The 20568-nt window shown below is 43.3% G+C and overlaps 1 protein-coding gene across 3 annotated transcripts; it reads right to left on the bottom strand.

Annotated features, from left to right (window-relative positions):
* Nucleotides 1-7693: 7693 nt before the first annotated feature.
* On the bottom strand, nt 7694-19604 carry LOC124871260 (membrane cofactor protein-like). Of its 3 annotated transcripts, none has more exons than XM_047370464.1 (12): nt 19518-19604; nt 19309-19377; nt 19012-19110; nt 18712-18900; nt 18383-18482; nt 17052-17128; nt 16778-16957; nt 16504-16683; nt 13621-13707; nt 13017-13058; nt 10649-10709; nt 7694-9115 (listed from the first exon to the last, which is right to left on the bottom strand). In XM_047370464.1, exons 3-11 carry the CDS (start codon nt 19067-19069, stop codon nt 10657-10659), a joined length of 966 nt encoding a protein of 321 aa, XP_047226420.1. In that variant the 5' UTR covers nt 19070-19110; nt 19309-19377; nt 19518-19604; the 3' UTR covers nt 7694-9115; nt 10649-10656. The 3 variants fall into 3 exon arrangements, with proteins under 3 accessions (XP_047226420.1, XP_047226508.1, XP_047226589.1); XM_047370552.1 differs by having other exon boundaries at nt 19309-19361; nt 19456-19536; XM_047370633.1 differs by lacking the exon at nt 10649-10709 and having other exon boundaries at nt 19518-19603.
* Nucleotides 19605-20568: the final 964 nt, after the last annotated feature.

Genomic DNA, 20568 nt, shown 5'->3' with positions numbered 1-20568 from the left:
ACCTTTGTGCAAGGAGGAACAGGAGGAGCACTGCCAGAGCCCTGCAAAATGACCTTTAGCAGGCCACAAATGTGCATGTGTCTGCACAAACAGTTAGAAACCGACTCCATGAGGATGGTATGAGGGCCCGATGTCCACAAATGGGGGTTGTGCTCACAGCCCAACACTGTGCAGGACGCTTGGCATTTGCCAGAGAACACCAGGATCGGCAAATTCGCCACTGGTGCCCTGTGCTCTTCACAGATGAAAGCAGGTTCACACTGAGCACATGTGACAGCCATGGCAGAGTGGAGACACCGTGGAGAGAGATCTGCTGCCTGCAACATCCTTCAGAATGACCGGTTAGGCAGTGGGTCAGTAATGGTGTGGGGTGGCATTTCTTTGGAGGGCTGCACGGCCCTCCATGTGCTCGCCAGAGGTAGCCTGTCTGCCATTAGGTACCGAGATGAGATCCTCAGACCCCTTGAGACCATATGCGGGTGCGGTTGGCCCTGGGTTCCTCCTATTGCAGGACAATGCTAGACCTCATGTGACTGGAGTGTGTCAGCAGTTCCTGCAAGATGAAGACATCGAAGCTATGGACTGGCCCGCCCGTTCCCCAGACCTGAATCCGATTGAGCACATCTGAGACGTCATGTCTCGCTCCATCCACCAACGTCACGTTGCACCACAGACTGTCCAGGAGTTGGCAGATGCTTTAGTCCAGGTCTGGGAGGAGATCCCTCAGGAGACCATCCGCCATCTCATCAGGAACATGCCCAGGCGTTGTAAGGAGGTCATACAGGAACGTGGAGGCCACACACAATACTGAGCCTCGTTTTGACTTGTTTTAAGGACATTACATCAAAGTTGGATCAACATACAGGACAATAAAATTATATAATATCTAAGGGAAAACTAAAATGAAAACAGGACTGGTTTGAACATTTGGATCTAGTTAAAAATCTTCTATCAGTTTAATGTTGATCAAGAACAATTTCTAAGTAAAACTTAGGAAACAACTTGGGGAAATATCACTTGTAGAAAAAACAACTTTCCAGAATTTAATTACAAAAATAATTCAGCTTCAGGTTAACATGCTTCAATTAACAAACTTTTTAGCTAGACTGATAACATTCAACTAAACTACTAAGGAAGAATTAAAGAAACTGGAACAAAGAATAAAGCTGAATCCAATAAAATTATGCAATGACATCACATTTCAATGTGGATATTTATGTTTAAGGACCAAGGTTTGTCTTGAGGCATGTGGAATGAGGCCAAATTAATTTTAAAATTAATTAAGAACATCACTTTGTATGTTTTTAAGCAATCAGTTCACAATGCAAATAAGATAAAAAAATAAAAATAATATTTTATTAAAATAAAAAAGCTCTCACCTCCGTGAGAGCTTTGACCAGATTCCGAGGGATGTTGGAGACATAGAGTCCGAGTGGACCATGTTCTCTGCATTTATTGTCGATGCTGCCACCCGTAGCTGCGGCCGTAAGGTCCGCGGTGCCTGTCGCGGCGGTAATCCCCGAACCCGGTGGTGGACGCCGGGAGTAAGGGACGCTGTCAAGCTGAAGAAGGAGTCCTATCGGCTGTGGTTTGCTTGTGGGACTCCTGAAGCGGCTGACGGGTACAGTGGGGCCAAGCATGCCGCGGCCCGGGCGGTGGCAGAGGCAAAAACCCGGACCTGGGAGGAGTTCGGTGAGGCCATGGAGAAGGACTACCGGTTGGCCTCGAAGCGATTCTGGCAAACCGTCCGGCGCTTCAGGAGGGGGAAGCAGTGCTTCGCCAAGACTGTTTACATTGGGGGTGGGGAGCTGCTGACCTCGACTGGGGACATTATTGGGCGGTGGAAGGAGTACTTCGAGGATCTCCTCAATCCTGCCATCACGCATTCTGTGGTGGAAACAGAGGCTGGGGACTCGGGGTTGGACTCTTTCATCACCCAGGCTGAAGTCACCGAGATGGTTAAAAAGCTCTGCGGTGGCAAGGCTTCGGGGGTGGATGAGATCCACCCTGAGTACCTCAAGTCTTTGGATGTTGTGGGGCTGTCATGGTTGACACGCCTCTTCAACATTGCGTGACGGTCGGGGACAGTGCCTCTGGATTGGCAGACTGGTGTGGTGGTCCCCCTTCATAAGAAGGGTGACCGGAGGGTGTGTTCCAACTACAGGGGGATCACACTCCTCAGCCTCCCTGGTAAGGCCTACGCCAGGGTATTGGAGAGGAGAGTCCGGCCGATAGTCGAACCTCGGCTTCAGGAGGAGCAGTATGGTTTTCGTCCGTGGGGCACTGGACCAGCTCTATACCCTCTACAGGGTACTCGAGGGTTCATGGGAGTTTGCCCAACCGGTACACATGTGTTTTGTGGACCTGGAGAAAGCATTCGACTGTGTCCCTCGTGATGCCCTGTATGGGGTGCTCCAGGAGTATGGAATCGAGGGCCCTTTACTGGGGTCCATCCAGTCTCTGTACAAGTGGTGCAGGAGTTTGGTTCACATCGCCGGCACTAAGTCGGACCTGTTCCCGGTGCGTGTTGGGCTCTGGCAGGGCTGCCCTTTGTCACCGGTCCTGTTCATAACTTTTTTGGACAGGACTTCTAGGCACAGCCAAGGGCCGGAGGGGGTCTGGTTTCGGGACCAGAGGATTTCGTCTCTTGTTTTTGCAGATGATGTGGTCCTGCTGGCCCCCTCTAGCCAAGACCTACAGCAAACACTGGGGCGGTTCGCAGCCGAGTGTGAAGCGGCAGGGATGAAAATCAGCTCCTCCAAGTCCGAGGCCATGGTTCTCGACGGGAAAAGGGTGGCTTGTCCTCTTCAGGTTGGAGGGGAGTTCCTGCCTCAAGTGGAGGAGTTTAAGTATCTCGGGGTCTTGTTCACGAGTGAGGGAAGAATGGAGCGCGAGGAGGACAAAGGACGAAGATCGACCGCTCTTCCTGAAGTTAACTGTGGACGCACATTAACTTCCAACTTTCCCTGTCCTCCTTTCTCCCTCTGCTCAGAAGGAAGACTCCAACAAAGTAAAACCTATCTTTTTTTTTTTTTTCCTTTATTTCGTTATTAAAGATAGTGTGGGCAGGATAGAGTAGGAAATTTTAGTGAGATTAGAGTCGCCATTTAGCGTCTAATGTGTTCTGAATTGTATGTGCATGCCATTGTTTTGAAACTTGCTGGTACTTTCGGAGACCGCTGTGTCTCGCAAGTGTGTCTGCAAACACCTGCGCGCAGGTGCGCTGTGAAACTGAACTGTTATAATAATGGGGAAATTCACCATTTTCTTTGTCTTCAACTTTACTGCTTACTAGCTTGCCGCCAAAAGTTTTATAACTCTTTGTGTGCTCATCCCCGCCCAAAGTTGGGGGATGTTTTATGACTGTGCATTTCACTGAGCTACATTGGCGGGCTGCGCTCCCGAAGCTTCGTTCAACACCATATTCCCTTGTCATATTATCACTTTGGCCATAACTGCTAGTTGATTCCATATGCTCTCACTGCTGTTTTGCTTTATTTTGTTTAGTTAGATATTTTACCCCTTTTTGTGTAGAACTTTGCATGTTTGAGTAGGTGAAGATTATTAAATCGGAAGAGTGGATTGTATTAGGCTGTGATTTAATAAATATTCACATAGATAAAGAGAAGTTGTGGGTGTTTATTTTGTGCAAGAGTGATTCGTCAGTCAAAATAAGGTTAAAAGTTCCACACGTTTCGGCAGAAACGATTGATTAAACAGTGACATCTCTGGTAATAGTTATCAATTATTACTGAGTATTTAACGGTTGTAATTATCAAAGGCGTTGAGCCACAGTTACAACACCAGAAGACATCCCTGGTCTTCGATTCATAAATGAGGATTTTCTTAATGAATAAATTAATTTTGTCAAATTATAATTGTTAATTATAATTTTTGATAAATATTAATTAATCGATAATCATAATTCCAACACCGGATGCCTCCTAGACGCCTTCCTCGGGAGGTGTTCCAGGCACGTCCCACCGGGAGGAGGCCCAGGGGACGGCCCAGGACACGCTGGAGGGACTATGTCTGTCGGCTGGCCTGGGAACGCCTTGGGCTCCCCCCGGAGGAGCTGGAGGAGGTGTCTGGGAGAGGGACGTCTGGGCGTCTCTGCTGAGTCTGCTGCGCCCGCGACCCGGTCCCGAATAAAGCGGAAGATGACGAGTACGAGTAAAATAAAATTTAAAAGTCTGATCTACTCAAAAACATTTGTTGATTTCTACTTTGATTTACCAAAGTAGGAACCAACAACCTTTTGGCCAATTGATTCTTAATGTTATTTTAAATTAGCCCTTACAGAGAATGCATTATGAATGGAGTTGTGTTGTGTTGTGTTGTGAGCTTGCTGGTCATCGGTTGCACAAACATCAGACCTTACTTAATTTTTTTGGATCCAGAGTTCTTCAAACAAGTAGTCTAACTCAGCCAGCTGAGCAGTGCGGTTGGCCCTGGGTTCCTCCTAATGCAGGACAATGCTAGACCTCCTGTAGCTGGAGTGTGTCAGCAGTTCCTGCAAGATTAAAACATTGAAGCTATGGACTGGCCCACCTGTTCCCCAGACCTGAATCTGATTGAGCACATCTGGGACATCATATTTCATTCATTCAGATCTAGGATGTGTTATTTGAGTGTTCCCTTTATTTTTTTGAGCAGTGTATAAATATATACATATATATATATAGAGAGAGAGAGAGAGAGAGGAAAATAAGTATTTGAACACCCTGCACCTTTGCAAATTGTCCCACTTAGAAATCATGGAGGGGTCTGAAATTTTCATCTTAGGTGCACGTCCACTGTGAGAGAAAGTCCATACCACTCCACTTATTATTCTAAATTAGAAGCACCTGTTTGAGGTCGTTAGCTGCATAAAGACTCCACACAATCAGTAAGACTCTAACTACTAAAATGGCTAAGACCAAAGAGCTGTCCAAAGACACCAGAGACCAAATTGTAGACCTGCACAAGGCTGGAAAAGGCTACAGAGCAATTACCAAGCAGCTTGGTGAAAAAAGATCAACTGTTGGAGCAATTATTAGAAAATGGAAGAAGCTAAACATGACAGTCAATCTCCCTCGGACTGGGGCTCCATGCAAGATCTCACCTCGTGCCGTATCAATGATCCTAAGAAAGGTGAGGAATCCGCCCAGAACTACATGGGAGGAGCTGGTCAATGACCTGAAGAGAGCTGGCACCACTGTTTCCAAGGTTACTGTGGGTAATACACTAAGACGTCATAGTTTAAAGTCATGCATGGCACAAAAGTTCCCCTGCTTAAATCAGCACACGTCCAGGCCCGTCTTAAGTTTGCCCATGACCATTTGGATGATCCAGAGGAGTCATGGGAGAAAGTTCTGTGGTCAGATGAGACCAAAATATAACTTTTTGGTCTTAATTCCACTCGCCGTGTTTGGAGGACGAAGAATGATGAGTACCATCCCAAAAACACCATCCCTACTGTGAAGCATGGGGGTGGAAGCATCATGCTTTTGGGGCGTTTTTCTGCACATAGGACAAGACGATTGCACTGTATTAAGGAGAGGATAACCGGGGCCATGTATTGCGAGATTTTGGGGAACAACCTCCTTCCCTCAGCCATTGAAGATGGTTCGTGGCTGGGTCTTCCAACATGACAATGACCTGAAGCACACAACCAGGGTGACCAAAGAGTGGCCCCGTAAGAAGCCTATCAAGGTTCTGGAGTGGCCTAGCCAGTCTCCAGACCTAAACCCTTTAGAAAATCTTTGGAGGGAGCTCAAACTCAGTTTCTCTCAGGGACAGCCCAGAAACCTGGTTGATCTGGAGAAGATCTGTGTGGAGGAACGGGCCAAAATCCCTGCTGAAGTTTGTGCAAACCTGGTGAAAAACTACAGGGAACGTTTGACCTCTGTAATTGCAAACAAAGGCTACTGTACCAAATATTAACATTGATTTTCAGAGGTGTTCAAATAGTTATTAGCAGCAGTAACACACAAATAAATTATTATTAATAATAATTATTGTGATTTCCAGATTTTTTTATTTTTATTATTTCTCTCACAGTGGACGTGCACCTAAGATGAAAATTTCAGACCCCTCCATGATTTCTAAGTGGGACAATTTGCAAAGTTGCAGGGTGTTCAAATACTTATTTTCCCCCCTCTCTCTCTCTATATATATATGTATATATTTATACACTGCTCAAAAAAATAAAGGGAACACTCAAATAACACATCCTAGATCTGAATGAATGAAATATTCTCATTGAATACTTTGTTCTGTACAAAGTTGAATGTGCTGACAACAAAATCACATAAAAATCATCAATGGAAATCAAATTTATTAACCAATGGAGGCCTGGATTTGGAGTCACACACAAAATGACAAAAGTGGAAAAACACACTACAGGCTGATCCAACTTTGATGTAATGTCCTTAAAATAAGTCAAAATGAGGCTCAGTACTGTGTGTGACCTCCACGTTCCTGTATGACCTCCCTACAACACCTGGGCATGCTCCCGATGAGACGGTGGATGGTCTCCTGAGGGATCTCCTCCCAGACCTGGACCAAAGCATCCGCCAACTCCTGGACAGTCTGTGGTACAACGTGACGTTGGTGGATGGAGCGAGACATGATGTCCCAGATGTGCTCAATCGGATTCAGGCCTGGGAACGGGCGGGCCAGTCCATGGCTTCAATGTCTTCATCTTGCAGGAACTGTTGACACACTCCAGCCACATGAGGTCTAGCATTGTCCTGCAATAGGAGGAACCCAGGGCCAACCGCACCCGCATATGGTCTCAAGGGGTCTGAGGATCTCATCTCGGTACCTAATGGCAGACAGGCTACCTCTGGCGAGCGCATGGAGTGCCGTGCAGCCCTCCAAAGAAATGCCACCCCACACCATTACTGACCCACTGCCTAACCGGTCATTCTGAAGGATGTTGCAGGCAGCAGTTCGCTCTCCACGGTGTCTCCACTCTGCCATGGCTGTCACATGTGCTCAGTGTGAACCTGCTTTCATCTGTGAAGAGCACAGGGCACCAGTGGCGAATTTGCCAATCCTGGTGTTCTCTGGCAAATGCCAAGCGTCCTGCACGGTGTTGGGCTGTGAGCACAACCCCCATTTGTGGACATCGGGCCCTCATACCATCCTCATGGAGTCGGTTTCTAACTGTTTGTGCAGACACATGCACATTTGTGGCCTGCTAGAGGTCATTTTGCAGGGCTCTGGCAGTGCTCCTCCTGTTCCTCCTTGCACAAAGGGGGTGGAGGTAGCGGTCCTGCTGCTGGGTTCTTGCCCTCCTACGGCCTCCTCCACGTCTCCTGGTAGCGCCTCCAGGCTCTGGATACTACGCTGACAGACACAACAAACCTTCTTGCTACAGCTCACATTGATGTGCCATCCTGGATGAGCTGCACTACCTGAGTCACTTGTGTGGGTTGTAGAGTCCGTCTCATGCTACCACGAGTGTGAAAGCACCACCAACATTCAAAGGTGACCAAAACATCAGCCAGAAAGCATCGGTACTGAGAACTGGTCTGTGGTCCCCACCTGCAGAACCACTCCTTTATTGAGTGTGTTTTGCTAATTGCCAAAGATTTCCCCCTGTTGTCTATTCCATTTGCACAACATGTGAAATTGATGGTCAATCAGTGTTGCTTCCTAAGTGGACAGTTTGATTTCACAGAAATTTGATTTACTTGGATTTATATTGTGTTGTTTAAGTGTTCCCTTTATTTTTTTGAGCAGTGTATTTCACATAACAGCAATAAAAGACAAGCACCAATGAAAAATTATTTTAAATTCAGAAAAAGTTTTAAGGTTACAAGGACCAAACACATCTTAGAGCAGGGGTGGGCAACTCCAGTCCTCGAGGGCCGGTGTCCTGCAACCTTTAGATGTGTCTTGGTCCAACACATCTGACAAAAATGGCTGGATTACCTCCTCAGTATGCAGTCAAGTCAGATGTTGAACTTCAGTCAAGATTGTTATGAGGCATCAGTGTTTCATACAGGAAGTCATAATTTCAGAACAGATGGAGCAGCTTTATGGCCTCCTTCTGTAAAATATTTAGGGATGTTTTTTGACCTATATAAATTCTTAAGTTTGCAGAACGTCGAAAGAATCAGAAGAATCCGAATCAGCTGTATTCACCAAGTTTGTGCGCATGAAAAGGAATTTGGCTTTGGTTCCACTTTGCTCTCAATGAAGACACTGTGCTCCCATTAATGTCATCTTGCCACTGTTTTCAAGAAAAGTAACGAGAAAAAAACAATGCAGAATTTTCCATGGTCAGGAAAAACTCCTTTACAACATTCAGCCCAGTCTTCCACCAAGTCAACCATAAACATTGAAAGTGCAAATACAATGTCCTTCATAAGATTACTTTCAATACAAATTATGTGACCACAGTTGATAATTAAGTCCTGCTACTAAAACAAATTATCTTCTGGACAGTAGATGGTTAACAAATATATTAACAATGCTGCAGTGTAGAAGGGAAACAATTTCACTGATGGACATTTTGGTTTAATCTGGAACCTAATTAGCTGATTTTCAAAAGCAAAACTAAACAAAAAATGGTCACAAAAGGTTAACATCATCATGGAGATGATATTCCAAAAAGGTGATTTAAGGAAACTTTAAAAATGCACAGAAAGTAAAGCATTTGGCATGTTTTGCATTCAGGCATATATGATGCCTTTTGTTAGACACCAACATCAGAACTGTTTAGTTTATAAACAGTTTTTTAAGACTAAGTGGTTCAATTCAGCAGCAGTATTTTTATTACATAAACTTTTAGTGAATAAAGTATTAAGAGAGCAGATTTTTCACTAGTTTAACATAATCTCTGTAATTGGCCTGTGTTACAAAGCAGCTTCCAATGCAAACATTCCAAATCAGTGCAGAGTTTAATGATGCCCAGAGAAGTAAAACAGGAAACAAGAAGTGGACATGGGCATCCTGTCAAAGCTGTAAATTGCTATTGGCTAATCAGACAAGCTGCTTGAATGGTCCTGAGTGCAGAGGCTGATTTCCAGAGGGGGAGTTTCAAGATTTCTGGGGGTAATCCTCTTCTGCTGACGACACTTTTACATGCAGGAGTTTTGAAGCAACAGGGCTGTGATGCTCACTAAAGAGAAAAGGAACAAAGAAAAGTAATCAAGTATCTTCTAGATAAGTAGTACACCTGCACAGTAGACCTATAACTTAGGAAAACAATGTTCTGAATGAGTGAAGAAGTCTTCCAACAGGATAGGTGGCTGCCTAGGTTGATATGAAAGAGAGAAAGAAAAGCGGAGCTGAAAGTTAAAAAGATATCCAAACAGCCACAACATTAAAACCTCAATAAAAGCAAATGCTGATGAACTTTTTAAAATACATTTTTCTAATAGATCTTACTTTCTCACCCATAGCACAGCCTTTTAATATTCTGTGATGGCAGTGCAGTAGAAATTTGTCAAAAACGTCTAACCAGAGCTAACAGAGCGAGTATCTATAGGTGTCCTAACTCCATAACCAACAGTTATATAAAGCTTGCCCAACTAAGACCACGGTACTATAGGCACACCTGAGTTATAATATGATCGCAACGTTGACTTATTTCAGTCATTTAGTATAAAAAGTGAAACCCATTATGTGGATCAATTACATGAAGAGTGATGTGTTCCAATTTTGGTCAGTGTTTTAATTGTGGCGTACAGTTAATGAAAATATGTATGTAATATATTACATAAAACTCATAAAAACACGTCAGCCTCATGAAAAGCATATCTGTTGACAATACAGTATATACACTCAATAAATGGTTGGGCCTCATGTTGCATGAACTTCTGCATCAAAGCAGAGTGGCATGAAAGTGATCAGTCTGTGGAACTGCTGAGGTGTTTAGGAAACCTAGGTTGCTATAATAGTGGCAGAGGGAAGCATGAAGTGCTCTAAAATTTACAAATACTAGTCCAATACTTTTTTGTTGCTTAGTCCAGGTAAGCGTTCTGATGCTGCTAGTTCACAAGTGGCGTAAAACAAGTTGTAGACATTTCCTGAATACGTATGTGTGTGGTGGACGTGTATACAGACGTATCCAGCTGCAGTTTACACCTCGCCAATCTCCATAAAACTATTGAGGGGATTTGCCTCACAATAATTTTAAGGCTGTTTTTTACCCCTGTAGCTGGTGCACCATTTTCTACAACAGCTTTTCCTTCCACTTGACTTTCCACTTGCCTTGATACACTAAACAGCCAGCTTCTTTAGTAATGATATTTTGTAGCTCACCCTCTTTGTGGAGCATGTCGGTGACTGCCTGCTGGGCACCTGTCACTGCAGTTCTCCCCAGGATTGTGTAGACCATAATGTTTCAGTAATAAAATCCTTCTTTATTGATCTCGCACAACATTATACTTTTCTGAGAGACATAGTTTTCATTAGCTGGAAGCTATAATCAAAAAAATCTAAACTAATCCAAATTAAAGTTAGGAGTACATCACGGTGTGGAATGAATCTTGATAATATGTGTTACGTTTTGAACCGATGTGGCTGATCTGTGCATTTACAAGACATTTGGTAGCAATAAAAGTTCTGCCAACAATGACATTGTGTTCTTTTTCATCATATCATCATGTATTTATTTAACACAAGTGTTCTTGGATAGTCATCTCCTTACCGAGAGTGCTATATCCTCGTCATCTTTTGCAGCCTCTTTGACAGTACTGCTTCCCCGAGCGCTGTAACCCATCCATGTGTGGTCAATACTGGTTATATGTATATATATATATATTTATGACAAAGTAGACCAAGTAGCAAGAGTTTAGCCTGCTGAGACCTCCTGCAGCAGGCCTGTAACCTGAGGTCCAAACAGGGTAAACAGGTGTTACACCCACCACACACACTGTACTGCTCATCTAAAAACAATACCCCACAAACAATTGCCAACAATGCAGTCACCCATACACACACACACACCCACAAAAACAACAATCACAGCTGTGTTACTTTTACATGAGGTTGAAAAGTATAACAAGTTTATTCATCCTAGCAGGACCAAATCAATCTTTGTCCACAAAACATGGCTGTAACACAGCTGGAGAGTGTTGAGGCCTAGTTAAAGTTCAATTATGTCACACTAAATCATGTGAAAGTTTGACGTTTGACACACCCAAAACATAAAGATCCAATTGTTGTATTTGAATAAATAAAAAAAACCCATCTGCAGTAAGGAAGTGAACACTAGATGTATTTACTGACAACGTGAAGCATTACACAGGTTATAACAGAAATGATGGCCTCCACAAGCAAATCCAACTAACAACCACCTGAAGTAGCTAAAAATCACTGTTCAGCTGAAAACTGATGATTTATAAAAACTCTTATCAAGTTAACTTTTAAAAATAACTGAGGTGGCTCTGTGACGTACAATCTTTTAAAATTACTTAAGGAGTGTGTGAATGTAAAAATATGGACACACACACAAGTTTCTATGCTAAAAATGTTTTGGCTATAATAATCACTTAGAGGATTAAGGCTAATAAATACTGCAGTTATGTGTTGTTGGTAATATGAAGGCTAATATTTTCTGAATCAAATGACATTTTATTTATGTCTTTCAATTTATAATTTATACATATAATTTAAGACAAAGCGTCAGCATGAATTAGTCACTGGTAGGTTAATTAGTTGAAGTTTGAACATAACAGAATTTGATGGTTTTATAAAAACTGTGTAAACCCTACAGGTACCTTTCAGCATTCCACCTCCTCCTGTCCTGCTGTCCTATAATTATCTAAATAAATGTGCATCTCCATATATTGGAGTATCACCAAAAGTTGAAGTGAAACTTTTCTATAGATTCATTAAACACAGAGTGATATACTTAAAGCATTCTCAGAAAATTGCAATATTGCATAAAACAAATTTTAAAATGATTTTTAAAACAGAAATATTATGGCCATAGGATAGGTTATACCATTAGGGGTGAGATTTCTGACTGGACTGTTGTCCAGTAGGCAGTCAGACACACTCCACAAGGAAGGTAAGCCACATACGGTCATTACTAAGAAAGCTGGATGTTCTAAGTGCTGGAACATAAGAATGGAAAGTTGAGTGGAAGAAAAAGTCTTAACCACTGTCTTGCCCATTGAAGAATTTGGTTGAGATGTTAAGAGGGCATGAACTACACAGATGCCTCCAGGACATGGGTTACAACTGCAGCATTCCATGTGTTAAGCCACTCTTAAGCGAAATATATCATCAGAAGGGTCTAACGTGTCTAGTCGAAAAATGACAGGACTTCTCAGTGGTCCAAAGCATTTCTTTCAAATGAAAGAAAATTTTGCATTTATTAAAAAAATCAAGCTCCCTACGTCTAGAGGAAGAGTGGAGAGATCAGAATCCGACCTGCTTAAGGTCCAGTGTGAAGTTTTCACAATCAGTGAATTTTGGGAACCATGTCTGCTGGTGTTAGTCCACTAAAGTCCAGGTACCAAGTCCAAAGTTTGTGAGGTCAAATCATGACATTTTAGAGCTCTTCCTGTACGCATCAACTGATGAGCTTTATAGAAAAGCTGATTTAATTTTCCTGCAGGACTTGGCAGAATGACCTGTTTTTATTTGATTCATAACATTTATCAAATTACAACATATAAATGCTCTGACTTCTTTAGATGTGTCTATGTATGATAATAGGAGTTTTGGGGATGGATGTACAGCTGCTGTGTAAACAAATAAAGCAAAGAAAATCCACACTAAAGAGTTAGGAGATTAAAATGTTAGACTCAGTGTTAAATGAGTTCAACAAGAATACTGATCAGAAAACATTTTCTGATTTGGGAGATGTCATAATTCAAAAAACAAAACAATCTCAGTAACAGGACTCATTCATTAATTATAGGTTCTTCTGTTTGAGCCTTAAAGAAAATTTCAATTATCTGTCTCTTATTGTCACATTGTTCTTCTGAGGTCACACTCATTTTGATTAGACTTCATATCATCTCTTTTTACTGTAAACACAATGCTCAATGATGAGGCTAACTTACCAATCAGAACAATAATCCCTGGTGAAAGCCCATTCCCGTTGTCTATGAAAGGCAAGACATAAGAACAGAGTCAAGAGAGAAAAGACCAATCAATATTTCATTTTTCATTTTTGATCTTAGGTATAGTTATAGTTAGTACTATATTTAACTGTGTGTTCTCTAAGAATATGTGCGACCAAAGTCAAATTCCTTGCTTATGTGCAGAAACCTGGCCAAAGAAGCTGATTCTGATTGTCAAAGCATCTCTAGTTCTGGAGATGTTCTGACCCAGTCATCGCAATATGGCCCTTGTCATACTGGTTTAAATCCTCAAGCCCATTTTTTCAGCTTCTAACATGTCAACTTTAAGGACAACATTCACTTGCTGCCTATTACTGTTTAACCCAACCCACTAACAGGTGCCATGATGATGAGATAGAGTCATTTACTTCACCTGTCAGTGGTCATAATGGTGCACCTTATCAGTGTCATTGGGTTTTTTTTACCCTTCAATTAGAGCAGCTACATTGCAGCTCCCACATTCACATCTCTCTCGTCTATATCAAATCTCAAAATAAGAGGTTGGGTTTTTTCACAAGGAACTTTTAAACGTTAAGTTCTGTACCTGGGGTAGGAGTAGCAGTAGTCGTAGTAGTAGTAGTAGTTGTAGTGGTAGTTGTAGTCGTAGTAGGCATAGTTGGCTCAGGGTCTTCTACAAAAACAAGGGCATCAATGTCAGTGTACACATAATTGCTGGCATTTCAAAAAATAAAACAATCTAGGCTTAATAGCCTGGAGTTCAACATTTGAAGCACCGACTAACCTAGCTTAAAACAAAAAACAACTCACAAAAGGTCTGAAATTCTCTTACCAAGTTCTTTCAAATAGGAAAAAGTACTTCATGCAACAATCATACAATTCAGTAAAATTATCAAACCGACTCATCTTTGCCTAAATCAAACTTCAAATAAAGCTGTCAAAACTCATCTGTTCTGCTCTCCTGTTGACAGCAAATTTTAATCCATAAATATAAATTACCCAAGAAATAGAAGTTTTATATTTTCTACAGATATATGATTTTGAGCAGTTTTTCTTTAAACAACTGGCTCACCCGAAGCTCTAAAAATATCTGTACTTAATTATTACTAGTAACAAATACTTAACAAACTTTAAAAACAAAATTCTGCAATATTTCTGTAATTCTTTTCTTTCAGTTATATATCGTATCATCGGTTTTTGTCGTATCATCAGACCTTCGGCCGCATGTTTTGGACACTCTGGTGAAGAGAGGGGCTGAGGTGTCCACTGATCATCACCTGGTGGTGAGTTGGATCCGTTGGAGGAGGAGAAAGCCAGACAAACGTGGCAGGCCCAAGCGCATAGTGAGGGTCTGCTGGGAACGTCTGGCGGAGCCCTTGGCCAGGGATGTATTCAACTCTCACCTCTGGGAGAGCTTTGACCAGATTCCGAGGGATGTTGGAGACATAGAGTCCGAGTGGACCATGTTCTCCGCATCTATTGTCGTTGCTGCCGCCTGTAGCTGCGGCCGTAAGGTCCGCGGTGCTTGTCGCAGCGGCAATCCCCGAACCCTGTGGTGGACACCGGGAGTAAGGGATGCTGTCAAGCTGAAGAAGGAGTCGTATCGGCTGTGGTTGGCTTGGGGACTCCTGAGGCGGCTGACGGGTACCGTGAGGTCAAGAGTGCTGCGGCCCGGACGGCGGCAGAGGCAAAAATTTGGGCCTGGGAGGATTTCGGTGAGTCCATGGAGAAGGACTACCGGTTGGCCTCGAAGCGATTCTGGCAAACCGTACGACGCCTCAGGAGGGGGAAGCAGTGCTTCGCCAACACTGTTTACAGTGGGGGTGGGAGGCTGCTGACCTCGACTGGGGACATTATCGGGCGGTGGAAGGAGTACTTTGAGGATCTCCTCAATCCTGCCATCACGCATTCCCTGGTGGAAACAAAGGCTGGGGACTCGGGGTTGGACTCTTTCATCACTCAGGCTGAAGTCACCGAGGTGGTTAAAAAGCTCTGCGGTGGCAGGGTTTCAGGGGCGGATGAGATCCGCCCTGAGTACCTCAAGTCTTTGGATGTTGTGGGGCTGTCATGGTTGACACGCCTCTTCAACATTGCGTGGCGTATGGGGACAGTGCCTCTGGACTGGCAGACTGGGGTGGTGGTCCCCCTTCATAAGAAGGGTGACCGGAGGGTGTGTTCCAACTACAGGGGGATTACACTCCTCAGCCTCCCTGGTAAGGCCTACGCCAGGGTATTAGAGAGTAGAGTCCGGTCGGTAGTCGAACCTCGGCTTCAGGAGGAGCAGTGTGGTTTTCCTCCCAGTTCTATACCCTCTACAGGGTACTTGAGGGTTCATGGGAGATTGCCCAACCGGTCCACATGTGTTTTGTGGACCTGGAGAAAGCATTCGACTGTGTCCCTCATGATGCCCTGTGGGGGGTGCTCCAGGAGTATGGAAACGGGGGCCCTTTACTAGGGGCCATCCGGTCTCTGTACAAGCGGAGCAGGAGTTTGGTTCGCATTGCCGGCACTAAGTCGGACCTGTTCCCGGTGCATGTTGGGCTCTGGCAGGGCTGCCCTTTGTCACCGGTCCTGTTCATAACTTTTATGGACAGGATTTCTAGGCGCAGCCAAGGGCCGGAGGGGGTCTGGTTTGGGGACCAGTGGATTTCATCTCTTCTTTTTGCAGATGACGTGGTCCTGCTGGCTCCCTCTAGCCAAGACCTACAGCATGCACTGGGGCAGTTCGCAGCCGAGTGTGAAGCGGCTGGGATGAGGATCAGCTCCTCCAAGTCCGAATCCATGGTCCTCGACCGGAAAAGGGTGGCTTGTCCTCTTCAGGTTGGAGGGGAGTTCCTGCCTCAAGTGGAGGAGTTTAAGTATCTCGGGGTCTTGTTCATGAGTGAGGGAAGAATGGAGCGGGAGATCGACAGATGGATCAGTGCCGCTGCCGCAGTAATGGGGGCACTGTGCGTGTCCGTTTTGGTGAAGAGAGAGCTGAGCCAAAATGCAAAGGTCTCAATTTACCGGTCGGTCTACATTCCTACCCTCACCTATTGCCATGAACTTTGGGTCATGACCGAAAGAACGAGATCTCGGATACAAGCGGCTGAAATGAGCTTCCTCCGTAAGGTGGCCGGGCACTCCCTTAGAGATAGGGTGAGGAGCTCGGCCATCCGGGAGGAGCTCGGAGTAGAGCCGCTGCTCCTCCACATTGAGAGGAGCCAGTTGAGGTGGCTCGGGCATCTATACCGGATGCCTCCTGGACGCCTTGGGCTCCCCCCGGAGGAGCTGTCTCGGGAGAGGGACGTCTGGGTGTCTCTGCTGAGTTTGCTGCCCCCGCGACCCGATCCCGGATAAAGCGGAAGACGACGAGTACGAGAATATTTTAAGTTTAAGGAATGACTTTTAGAATCTCTATTCAGATTCTAATAAGCATTATTTTATTAACCTTTTTTATGTACCCAAGTATTTTTAATGCTTGACTTACTTGTGCATTTTGGTAAGGGTGATGACCACTGACTGTTTAACAAGCACATCAGAGTAGAGGTTCCTTCAATCACATATCCAGGTTTACAGGAATATTTCACTGAAGCCCCGTATCTGTGTGGAGGCCGGGAGCCTTCAACAAATTCAGCATTTTCAATCACAGGATCTTTACATTCAACCCCTAAAGCAAATAGAAAGAAAAATATTATGGTAACTACAGTAATCAGTCATAATGATGGTATCAAATGTGAGAGTAAAAACAGGACAGCACTAACAGACACAGGTTGGAGGGGCAGGGTGGAATGTCCCATCTTCAGAGCAAGTTAATTCTCCTGATCCATTAAGTGTCACGTCTTTGTTGCAGGAGTACCGCACAACTTCTCTGTAACTATAGAACTCATTTTCTGGACTAAATGTGCCGTTTACAATTCCTGCTGGTGTAACACACTGAACCGCTGCAAAAACAAAAATACGTTTTCTTTAGACTCAAAACATATTTCAGCTCATTTTCATTTCTAATACGATGAGAAAAACACAAAGATCACTGACCTTCACAAACTGGCAACCTGCCTATCCATCCATCGACGTCGCATCTGATTACTACTGACTGCCCAACTGAGATGTAACTAATTAGTTAGGGGCAAAGGAAAAGCAAATAAATGAATTTGCTAAATTAAAGTTACCAACACTCACAGAGAAGCACATAGAATGAACAGTCACTTTGATCTCACACCAAAACCATTCTTTAACCTCTCAGGTTTTAAAGGCATACATGTACATTGTCAGATTTCAGAGAAAAATACATGTTTTACAGAGTATTTATTTAACAAAAACATTAAATGCTGCCAATTACTTACCACCATCAAGCGGATTGAGCATCAGCTCAGTCGCTACACTTAATTCATCAACATTAGATGTTTTGACTGGAGATTTTTCTATAGCATTTAGGTGCATGTTAACACAATGACAAGGAGGAAAGATTTAAGCTATCATCTTAGTGGAGTTTGAAATCCATGATTGCGCAGTAAAACAGATTATCAGCAAATAGAAAACACCTAAAACATGTTAAGGTCAGACTGTACAAGCCTCAGAGCTCCTTCTCAGACTCCGATTCTTTGATGGTATAGTTATAAAGAAAAAACTCTGAGGCAAAGTATTTTTGTAGGGATAAGACTTAAGAGCAATGGATGGCTTATTATCCTTTGTGCCATAATTGTTTAAAGAATACACAACATATCCAGACAAACAGAGCACATGAAATAACGAGGCCAGCAGTAAGAGCCTGATAGTTTGAACTTGTTTTACAGTCACCAATCTTTTACACTTTACAGTCATTGAATTCAAACTTGTATACTAGGATATTTAAAAGATGAAATGTAGGACATTCTGTCTGACAGCTCAAGCTTAGAGGTATTCACTTAGAGCACAGCGCCTGATGTTGGCTCAAGAACCGACCTCCGACACAGCAAAAACTCAACAAGAAAGCAGCAGAAAAGTTAAAGAATCAAAGTGCTGCAATGACAAAGTCCAGACCACAACAGACTACTATACTGTGGCAAGACTATAAGAGATCTGAGCAAAAGCAATTATATCCTAATGTAAAATGAAAATTGCAAACTGAAGCAACCTTGTAGGACAGAAGTAAGTAAAACTTGCAACACAATCACTTAAAACTGAAACGATCATACAATGACAATGACTGAAAGGGTTATACGAGAGATTATTCTACAGAATGGTGAATAATGGATGTTTTTTCAGACTGGTTCGTTTTACATTTCGTTTAGAAACATGTATAGTAAAATTTTACTGCTTACAGATACAACAGGTACATTTTCTTAGCTGACTTTCAGAACAAAACAAGTTATAACTTTGCTACTAACCCTTGGTTACAAATGACCACAGCTGTATCACCAAACTCAGTCCCGTTCCTATACTCAATATAACCATTATTCACATCTTCAAGAGCGCCACAGTTCTTCCCTGGAACAAGAAAACTCAGGCAATTACACTCTTAAACTGCAACATTTTAAGAAAAATATTTAAAATGAATAAAGTAGTAAGTAGAACAAATCAGCACTTTTATGTTGGTCCAATATAATTTACTCAAGTGTTTGACTTTTGAGAATATGTCAATTTAAAATGGTCACTAAAATAGTTGTGATACTGCATGCTGTAGAATTGCAAGGCGTAATTAGACAATAATATTCACTCTCGCATCTCAGCTGCACAGGACTCCACACGCCAGCACTGCATGTGATCTTAGAAGATCCTCCAGCAGATGTGTAGCCGGGATTACAGGCAAAAGAAACAACGGCTCCATTTACAAATGTGTCCTGGATAATGAAATCGTCCTTCAAACTCATGTTGGCTTCACCGACGGGTTTAGAACATGATTGAGCTGGAAAACATTTTATAAATGGTGAAATTAGTAGAGAAAATGGACGTCAGGATTGAAAGCACTTTAATTACTGACAGGTTGCGCATGCTCAGTGTACCCGTTTGAACTCACCTTCAGCAGTGATGGCAAAGCCAAGAACGCTCAGTAGAAAAAGGGCAGTAATACCCATGGCAGGATCTGTTACAGTAACCCAATGACAACAGGCTCTTTCTGGAAAAAGAAACAAGCAAAGTAAACTGGAAAGAGGTCTAACTAAAAACGATTAGACAGCGTGGCTTGGAGGTACAACAACAACATTATTTGCAATTAGTTTCTGTCCATTTTTAAAAACTCTTATCTGTAACCTTAATTACTCTTTTATAGATTAAATCAAACAGATAAGTTTAATTACAATAGATTCGGACTTACCAAAATTAAACACCTCGCTGGCAAACACGAGTCAGTATTCTGATGGCAACTTCCTGTTGGTGTTGGTGTCTGTGTTACCAGGTGAGAAATGTAGGATTATCGTACTAGATACATACAATTATCGTATTTTGAGGGAAATTACCGTACACTCGTCATAATCAAAATAACAAGTCTGTTGATGTGTTGAATAGCGTCTAACAAGCACTCACAGCTTTGTGGCGTCAGTACGGAATAGATTTATCAACAGGTGCAGCCCCACACAGCGCTATAGAAAGAGAGAGAGTTACGACACTCCCATTGTCTTCTATAGGAAGAATGGAATCCGGAAGTCACGTGGGTCATGGACCTGCCGGCCCTGTCCCAAATCTCCAGAGTCGTCCTTAGCCCCGCCCCATTTGTGCCCCACATCCGCCCTTCGGCGAAGCCGCATCTAAGCGGACTTTGCCGAAGTATATTACCCATAATTCACTGCTGCAGTTTACGTTCTGAGCAAAAACCAATCACACCCATCAACGTAACCAGCCATCAAATCAGAATAATAACAATTGCGTAAACTTTAGGCAGCAAGCCGACAAATATATTTTTTTACTGGTTTTCCAGGCTCAACATTGTAAGATACCACTGGGTTCAGGGTGAGTCTGGGCAGTCAGTAGCCCATAAAACTGAAGTTACCTTTCAAGCAAACACTGGCGCAGCGAGAGTCTGGTGTATAAGCCTCCGTCACTTCCTGCACTTTCTTCTCCTCAAAACAATTGCTTGTTGCAGTTTTAAATAGTTGTTTTAGCAGCAAGACTGTGGAAACATCGCCGGTTCCCGCCCTTTTTGATGTTGCAGTTACGATGCAGAGGTGCAAGTCGATGACGTAACCCCTACTGTCCCAATTCTCCAATTTGGCACGCTTGTAACCTGCGCACTTCAACCCTTACATGCACTTGTACAAAGTAAACACTTCATAGAGGGGCGTAGGGTGTAGTGTGGGAATTGGGACAGGGCCTAATAGTTCCAAACACCAGCAGCTCCCTTCGCGGTCCATCTTTTCCCATGATTCATTGCGGGTCGAAGTGGTTTGGTCAAACAGGGGCAGCCATGGTTGACCACAGTGGCAAAAGCTGTGAGTAAACTGAAAAATTACACTTTCTGTGACACAAATGAACTTTTACAATGTTTTTAGTGCGGGAACATAACTGTGTAGACGTGAAAAATCAGCTTGATTTATCAAGACATCGCTTACTTTCAAACGTGCTCCTACGTGTTCGGAGT

The sequence above is a fragment of the Girardinichthys multiradiatus genome, chromosome 1, assembly GCF_021462225.1.
Source record: "Girardinichthys multiradiatus isolate DD_20200921_A chromosome 1, DD_fGirMul_XY1, whole genome shotgun sequence".
Classification (NCBI taxonomy): Eukaryota; Metazoa; Chordata; class Actinopteri; order Cyprinodontiformes; family Goodeidae; genus Girardinichthys; species Girardinichthys multiradiatus.
The sequence above is the reverse complement of the archived record's forward strand: the minus strand, read 5'-3'. Positions and strand labels throughout refer to the sequence as shown.

What these genes read in the sequence shown, in the direction of transcription:
- LOC124871260 (XM_047370464.1), bottom strand. Translation starts at nt 19,069, where the DNA reads ATGGGTATTACTGCCCTTTTTCTACTGAGCGTTCTTGGCTTTGCCATC. An exon ending in TGTGCAGCTGAGATGCGAGA is followed by an intron (nt 18,483 to 18,711) that starts GTGAATATTATT and finishes TTCTTGTTCCAG; the next exon opens with GGAAGAACTGTGGCGCTCTT. An exon ending in TGCCCCTCCAACCTGTGTCT is followed by an intron (nt 16,684 to 16,777) that starts GTTAGTGCTGTC and finishes TATTTGCTTTAG; the next exon opens with GGGTTGAATGTAAAGATCCT.